The following is a 9,346-nucleotide window of genomic DNA, read 5'->3' as shown; positions in this document are numbered from 1 at the left end:
CTTCTCTAATTAGTCCCAAATTGAATCTAATTCACTCATCTTCATCTTACACTCATACTACTTGTTTTCTAACAACAATTACAAGATTCTACCCTTCCATCATCTAGATTAATACCAGTTTAACAGATTTGCTCTCAAGTTTATCCAACACAGAAGAAATCAACACAGTTTCACAGATTCAACAAATTATCATGACAGATTCATACATACCAATCAGAATACGAATTTCATCTACAAGCCACACACAAAACATGTTAGACAGCTTAAGATTACGAAAATTATCATAAAATCCTAAGAGGGAAAGGCACCCTCACTACCCTCTCATGTTCAATCACCCATATTTAAATTCATTCACCCCCTTACCTTAATTCCAAGCTTGATCTTCCTTGACAATGGTGAAATTGGTTATTTCCTTCCTTTGCCCTAGCTCTCATCTTTCTCTTTTTATGTGCAAACTAATTTCTAATTTCCCTATTCTTTTCTCTATATCCCTAATTCCTCATTATTCTAATTATTAAGTTAATTATCCCAATAATATTAATAATTAAAATAATATAGCTAATAATAATAATAATATGAATAATAATAATCTTACCAATAATATTAATAATAACCTATATTAATTATTATCAATATCCGACTATTATTATTATATTACTCTTATTATTATCCCGATAATATAATTAACCCTTAGCTCGACTCTCCTCAATTTCAATTATTAAAACAATACCACGCAAAAGACTAAATATATAAATGGGGCGTTACACTACATGGAAAGGACAAATTTTGTTAAATTAATCATGGTAAGTCCACAATCATGCTTGAAGCAGTGACATCACAATACTTATGGTGACATGCATTTTTGGTATTGCATATTCAAACAAATATGCTAAACCAATCCAACGTGTTTAACGATATTTTCGAAGGACATACTCCAATTTGGGATATATAATCAGTTGGACTCCATATAATATAGGGTATTATTTAGGAGATGATATATATCTTTAATGGGATACATTTGTTAAAACCATTTCAATGTTGCATGGAGAAAAGAGAAAGTTATTTGCACAACATCAAAAATCAACTAGAAAGAATGTGGAGCGGCATTTAGAGTGCTTCAATATTGATTTACAATTATATGTGGTCTAATGCGATCCTGACACATGGAAATCCTCAAGCATACCATATATACTTGCATCATATTCTCCAACATGATTGTTTAAGACGAACGACACACATATGAAGGTGATTTTGATTACTCTTATGATTATGTGGTTCTTATGATTACGTGGATAACAACATCTCAACAACTGGAACATTTGACGCTCCTCGTCCAAATCTTGCAATAAGACTGCAAAGAAAAACAAGTCGTTGTGAAGAAAAAGTTAATCGCCCTTCAAAGAGATCTAATCGAATATATCTGAGAACATTTTCTACACGAGAATGCTAAAATTTAAAATTGACTAGTTATGTAATCTTATTTATGCTTACTGTTTTTAATTATGTATCTTATGTATTTTTAAGATTAAATTTATGTATTATTTTAAATTTTAAATTTAATTTATTTATTTATTTATTTATTTTATATTAATATTAATTTAAATATTTAAATTTATATTTTAAATTAAAATAAAATTTAATATAAATAAAATATTAATATATGAAGTAAAGTTGTAAGACCTAATACGAATTTTGTATCATTGAAGTGAAATTTGGATGAATTATTATGGCTTAACTAGTAGGAAACCCGTGCTATCGCACGGGTATGGTAGAGGTTTCACATTACATGTATCCAAATATCACTTGTAAAGTTCATCTATATAAATCAACCATATATATTTAACCAAAATGCAAACAAATTTTAGTCAATGTTAATCCCAAAAACATAATAGTTAACAATGAAAGAGCTAATAATACATCAAATTTTTTAGCTTTTTAAGTATAAACAATAAACATATGGATTCATATTACACGTATCAATGACTAAATTATTAAATATGACATCATATTTTCAGATAGATAACATTAATATATTTATACATTATAATCCTTTATCAAAATTTAATTCATGTGTTTGGAATATCAAACATAATATAATTTATTTTGCAGTTCATAAATATTCACGTAATTTCAATCAATAAATGATATCTCATAGATACATTCACATCTACCCGTCAATTAATTTTATAACTTCAATATATATAAAACAGTAACAAAAGAAATAGTTAAAAGATAGACATTAAAATGATCCTTCAATCACTGGTATCTCATAGATGCGTTCACATCTACCCGTCAGTTCAGATGAGTTAAAAAACGTCAATTACTGGTATCTCATAGATACGTTCACATCTACCCGTCAATTCAGATGAGTTAAGAAACCCCAGTTGAATGCAAATGAGTTAATTCTAAAAATTTATTAAACCTATTTGAGTTTCTTTCTTATAAATATCGTTTTATTTTATAAGTAAACAAAAATTAATTATTATTGAAGAAAAAATTAAAAAATAATATATTATTTAAGAATCAATTAATTATTGAAAGAATCAATTTTTATAGAAACAATATAATATGGTCAAAATATTCTCCGTTCTATGTCAAAACAAATTTAAAAAATTAAATTAAGTTGAATTTCATTAATTAAAAGATAAATATTTATATTTTGAAATTCAAAAATATAAAGTATCAATGTATGATAACTTTATTTAATGTGATTTCATATGATTTTGATGTTTATAGAAACATTAAATTAAAGTCAAAATAGAACCAATTTTTAATGTTTATAGAATCAATTTTTATAGAAACAATATTTGATATGATTTTAAAATTTAAAAAAATATATACAAAATTATATGATAAATATTATTTGTTTTTATAATTTTGAGGATTTAAATTAACATATATTTCAATTATTTTAATATAAAAAATACTAACCACATTAATGTGAAATATAAAAAATTGTGTTTGTTGTTTTCTTATATCAATTTATAAACTCAATTTATTTTTTTCACATAAATTTTTATTAAATATGAAAATTTCACATACATAGAATTCGTCAAAATAGAGTATCGGAAAACCAACTTCGTTTTAAATTTGGAATGGATACGTTTCATCACATGATTAATTTTTTTTATTGAATCAAATCTACTATCAACGGAAATTAAAACATTTTATATCTTTTGAATGTGCAACTTTAATGACACACCTAATGTCTTTTAATTTTCCAAAAAAAAAAAAAAAAATCAATTTTCCAAAAAACTGAATCATTTTATACCTCTTAATTATTCAATGACTCAGTTGACATTTTGCGGAAGAAACCCTTTTTGTTCTTAGTAAGCAAATTTGGAGAAGAACACTTATAGCCCTTATGCAGCAGATTAGGGTTTACAAAAAATAATTGCTCCACATAATTAATATCGGAAATTGTGATACATAATTCACGCTTGTGATAGTCTATTCATATTCCAAAGAGTGAACGTGTATTAAAGAGAAGGGTTTAGGTTTTGATTTTCAAAATGGATTATTAGTGGAGCAATTAATGTAACAATTAAAAAAAAAAGGAAAAACAAAAAATTCAAATAAAATCTACCAATCAAAATGTGACACAATAGACAACATTTAATGTCAAATGAATATGGTGAATTTATTTATCAAAAAGACAAATTTAGCCATGAAATTTGAACGGTTTTAGTTATTTAATTAGAGGGCTTAAAGTGTAATTATCAGGTACTTTACTTTTTATATATTATAACAATAGAGGTAGAAAAATCCAATAATATTACTAAAATCATTGTCATATTGTTCCTGTAAATAAAAATCAGAGAATTATATTTCTACAAAATAATATCCACCCAAATACAATTGAGACAAATGCATGAGATGAACATGGAAAATAACAATAGTTACTGCAAATGATAATGAATCAGTATCAAAATAGATTAGATTTCTCAAAAAATGACATAATTTAAATATCAAATCTTAATAACCCATTAATATTAAAAAAGTTTGATTTACCCTATTGTAATTCCTAACACCATTATAAATACAACACATACACATTTATTTATTTATTTATTTCACAGCTCACAATCTCGTCAATTAAAAGTCCAATTTTCTCATCACACTCCAAAATCTTTTCAATAACAACAATAATAATAATAATAATAATAATAATCTTTTCAACACATACATATATATAACTGTCTTTAACAAATAGAAGAAAAAATGGAAAGTTTGATCAATTCAAAGTTTAATATTAGGGCTATTAACTATAAGACAGGTGGCATTGCTTATTATTAAATAAAATAAATACATAATAAAATAATAAAAGAGAAAAAATAGAAAAGTCGGCCAATAAAACAACAACAACTCTTTCTCTCTCTCTCCTCCAATCTCACATGTGAAAAGGACATTTTTCTTTTTCTTTTTACAGCAAAAACCACTCGTCAATGTCATCTCCCTCACATTTTTAAACATCACAAACACACCAAACTATAACAACAACCAACTTAGTCATGACAAAGTCGAATTCCGGCAAAAAGTCGACAGTGTCAAGGGCGGATTCTGGCGGAGGATAGAGTAGATCGACAGCAGCGTTGCGGCGAGCTTCCGGCACTGTTGAGTTGGAGGCCGCTTGCGCTCGCGGCGGCTTCGATCAGAGCTTTTAGTCGGAAAGTAGCGGTTCGAATGATGATAAGATTGGATCTGTTTCAGTGATGATAACTTATGGTGAAAGTGTATTGCAATTTTTACTGCAAAAGTTTTTCGGTTAACCTTTTCTTCGAGATTCTTCTGGTGTTCTCTTTTCGGTTTTAATTTTTCTATGTATTTTTTCCCCTAACACAATGGATTGGCCGTTTTATAGGATATGATTTAAAGAGTGTGTAGTTTTTTTACTACAACTTTCAATGTGATATTTCACTATTCAAGACATTGAGGAGAGTGAAGATTTATTGAGCAACTAAAAATTCAATGATTCATTTGAAAATAGTGAATATTAGAAAGCCCTTCCATCTTCTGCAACTTTAATGTACGTGAAAATAAAATTCACACTCTTTAATAGGACCTATTGGGATTTTGTAATCCGTGTAAATGTAAATAAATACTCCCTCCGTTTCTTTATAATTGTCACTTTTGTGAAAAAAAATTGTTTCTTTTTAAGTGTCACATTTCAAAGTTCAAGAAAATGTTTTTGTTGTTTTGTCAAAATTACCCCTAATCATTATGATAGAGAAAAAAAAAGTTAAATAAAATATTAAAAAGTTTAGGGTATTATTGGAAAAAGAATAATCATTACTTAAAAAGTAACAATAATCATTGGTTGTCTTAATATGTGAAAAAACTTAAAGAGTGACAATTATAAAGGAACGGAGGAGTAATTAATAACAAAAGTACAAATAAAAATAAATATAAAATACCAACAAAAATTAAGAGAGCGACACATCAGCAGTAATTAATGTCAAATCAATAATATTGAGTTATTTTACAAAAAGTCATTTATACCCATGGAATAAGAAAAGTTTTAATACATTTATCAGAGGGCTTTAAATGGTATTTCCAGGTACTTTTACTTTTATATATTAATAATAATAGAATAATAGATAGTTTTAAAAAAAAAACATAAAATTGAAAATGCTCTAATCACCTTTAGAATATATTTGGCTATAGATATTCGGCTACACATATATCACACAATAGTAGCTTTCTTTTCTAATATTAACCAACACTCACAAATCTCCAAGTTCTAACCTAAAATTTTAGTGAGCATTATATCTTCCATCTTGAACTCCTTCAGCAATCTACTACCTGACATCTTGTCAATTGCAAGAAGATTCTTCATATCCTTTGAATTCTTGACTTTGAAAATTTCATCAAATACTCTTAGAAGAGAAAAAATATCACTTCTTATATCTTTAGATCTTCAACTCTTTTTTGAAATCCTTGACAAAACATCAATTTAAAATATCATATTGTGTCTCTCTAAACTAATCAATTTTAAAAAGTGTTTAGTGAAGGTTTTTGAGAAACAAAATTAGAGCAGAGAGAATATGTCAGATTCATAATAAAATAGAAGAATGAAGTTTTATCTACTAAATGTGCATATTTGGACCCATTTATTCTCTTAAAAATTTTAGTCATTAGACTAATAGACCATCTCACTTACATGAATTTGTAAAGCAAGAATCAATTCATATTAAGATCGAATCAATTCAAATGTATTGAATCAATTAAGATAATTCAATTCAAAATTCATAAATTGTCTGAATCGAATCATGTAACAATTCATGCCAACAAAATCTTTTTACACACACCTAAAAACATCGCGATTCAAATCATTCATATGCATGATTCAATTCATTTAACTAGAGTTAAAAAAACAAGGTTTTATATGCATGAACACTTTCCAGAAATATGCAATGAGAACAATACAGCATTAGAAGATATTCATTCAGAACAAAAAACTAAGTATATAACTAACAATATCACTAAAAACACTAATCCAAATTTTAAACCTAATTATTGATACTCTGGAAACACTACTCTGTATCAGCACCATACTCCGCACGACACTCCTTGATCCGCTGCTCTGCCTCCGCACGACACTGCTCAATACGCTGCTCTGCCTCTGCACGACACTGTTCAATACGCTGCTCTGCCTCCACACGACACTCGTTGATATCCTTGATACGCTGCTCAATCTGCTCCAAACGTGGCTGCAGAGCCTCACGAAACTCCCTATACTCATCGCGAAACTCCTTAAACTCATTGATAAACTCATTATACTCATTGAAACGCTGCTCTGTAGACTCACGATACTCCTTGAAACGCTGTTCGCTAGACTCCAAGCGCGCACGCAGCAAAAATGGAGTGTCAGGAGCAGCAACATAGTCTGGATCCTCAGCTTCCTCTTCCTCTTCCTCAACAACTTCCTCTTCCTCAACCAACACCTCTGCCTGAACAAATTCCACCTCATCCTCTTCCTCATCATCATCATCATCATCATCATCATCATCATCCTCCTCCTCATCATCCTCATCATCATCCTCATGAACCTCAACAGTTTGTGGCCTCTGTCCGAAAGGACGAGGAGGAATCTCCATTCCAAGATATGATTTCAGTCTCGGATCATCAGTTACCGATTTTCCTTTACCATAAAGAGGAACCAATTTCTCTTCCTCAACAACAGCTTTGCAAACAGGACATCCTTTAGGACGAGAACGATGATGTAACCACCTATAGAGACATCGCCAACAGAATAAATGACCACAGAGCGTCACCACTGGTTCCTGAACAAAATCGAAGCAAATGCTACAATTGAAATCACCGGCATCGATAATGGAACTGTTCTCTTCAGAGGATGATGCTGATTTCGTTGATTCTCCAAAACCACTCGACATTGGTCTAACAGATTTAAGAAAAACTTATAAACACGAAACCCTAAAATTACACTGAGAAAGACAGAGATTGGGACCGCATCTTCGAACACCAACTTAAACAACGTGAAGATAAATTGAGAAAGAAAGCTGTGATTGCGTTGAGAAACTAAAATTTTACCGGAAAGGGGAACATTGGAGTGAAAAACCCTAAATTTATTGGTCGCATAAACCTTCTGGAAATTTCTAGGTTCTTTATATAAATTTTGTAACCTTACTCATCTATGTTATTTTTTTTTTCTATTTAGCTTTTTTTTAAAGGATATTCATTACACCCTCTTAATTCTCTTAGCCATCTGACAAAATTTTAATTAAGCCTTCTGTTTTCGTAGATGTATATTCGGAAATATTTTTATTAATTTTTTCAGAGGTATATCTACGGAAGCGTGAAAAACATAGTAAACATTGAGAAAATTCAAATTAATTCAGTTCAGCGAATCATACGTATGTACATCTATGGAACATGTTAAAAACAAAGTGTTTCGTAGGTGTACCTAGGGAACATTCTGCTATATATTAAACTACCTGCATTTCACTCCTAAACTCCAATTTTTTTTAATAAAAATGGGACATCAAATTATATACATCGTATAAATCATCGGTCATAATGTCAAATACATAATCAAAATAAAAGTACATAAATGAAATAAAAATACGAACATAAAAAAATCACAGGTATCACTACTGTGTGTGCTTGACATCATCCTCCGTCCCTCCTCTGTCAGTGGCCCCGCCTATGCGTCCACCACGCCGTCTGCTGACTACTCTTCCTCTGCGGTCAAGTGTCCCACATGTCCTGGCACGATTTCTACGGTAGAAAAATGCCTCCTCTGCCACACTAATAATACCATCCACTACACACCTGCCATCAAACCCCTCAGAGAAGAAACCATCGACAATGTCTGTCTGCGCCATGTCATCTATCTCACGACACCGAGGAAGAACATCGTTAGTGTGGTCCATCTGAATTGGCAGCCAACCATCCAGAATATAGGGCAACGTCATCCCACGCAACCGTCTCACGGTGAGCAGCATAGCAGTCATATCGAACATCCTCTGCAGCTATACGGTCAAAGATAACACCTGTAAAGATCCGACACCTGGTTCCCTCTAAGGGGGACGAAGGCTCTAGCATGCGGCATGGCCTCAATTTAGTTTAATACCACTCCCTAGCCAATGTCAGGGAAGTGCTGTAATATTCAACCCTAGGAAAACATATTATCACAAATATATAATAAACTTTGAGAAAAAGTAGAATAATATAAGATTGTTACCATTAAGATGGTACAGCTGTCAGCCACAGTCCTTGCCTTCCACAGGCATCCCTCTATAAGTACGATATATGTACGCTAGTGTAGCCGCTCCCCAGTTGTACTCATGGATACATGCAGTATCTAATAAGTACCTCAAATAAACGACGTCTGTGTACGACGAGCTCGTGTCCATAAACAGCTGGGTGCCTAACAAAAATAGGAAGTAACATCTCAACACCCGCTGCCTGTGTATATCAACCTCTGTCTCATCACTATCAGCAGCTTGTGCCGCAAGGAGCTCGGCCTCGTACTGTCGTGCTAAGAAATAAAACCTCACATGCGCCCCGCGGGTCCTCTCCACCTCCTCAAGCGCGTCCTCAGAATCAGCCCTGAGCTCCTCAATTAGCATCTCCCTCACTTCCTCCTTCGTCAGCCTACCTTGGCCAAGAAGGGTACCCCTGATAGGTATATGCAGGAGGCATTTGACATCGTCAAAAGTGATGGTAACCTTACCATGAAGAAGATGGAATGACGAAGTCTCTGGATGCCATCTCTCTGCAAAGGCCATCAGCATCCCATTATGTATTGTGTGGAACCTGACCTGACAGAGGTCCTTGAGCCCAAAAGCAAAGAGGACATCCTGAAACCACGCCTCGTCAGGCT

At 31.6% G+C, this 9,346-nt stretch overlaps 1 protein-coding gene across 1 annotated transcript; it reads right to left on the bottom strand.

Annotated features, from left to right (window-relative positions):
* Positions 1-6,360: 6,360 nt before the first annotated feature.
* Positions 6,361-7,611, bottom strand: LOC131646819 (uncharacterized). The gene has a single exon (XM_058916774.1). It carries the CDS (start codon positions 7,392-7,394, stop codon positions 6,534-6,536), a length of 861 nt encoding a protein of 286 aa, XP_058772757.1. The 5' UTR covers positions 7,395-7,611; the 3' UTR covers positions 6,361-6,533.
* Positions 7,612-9,346: the final 1,735 nt, after the last annotated feature.

The sequence above is a fragment of the Vicia villosa genome, linkage group LG2 (assembly GCF_029867415.1).
Source record: "Vicia villosa cultivar HV-30 ecotype Madison, WI linkage group LG2, Vvil1.0, whole genome shotgun sequence".
In the NCBI taxonomy this organism is placed as follows: Eukaryota; Viridiplantae; Streptophyta; class Magnoliopsida; order Fabales; family Fabaceae; genus Vicia; species Vicia villosa.
This window is presented reverse-complemented; position numbering and strand designations above follow the sequence as displayed.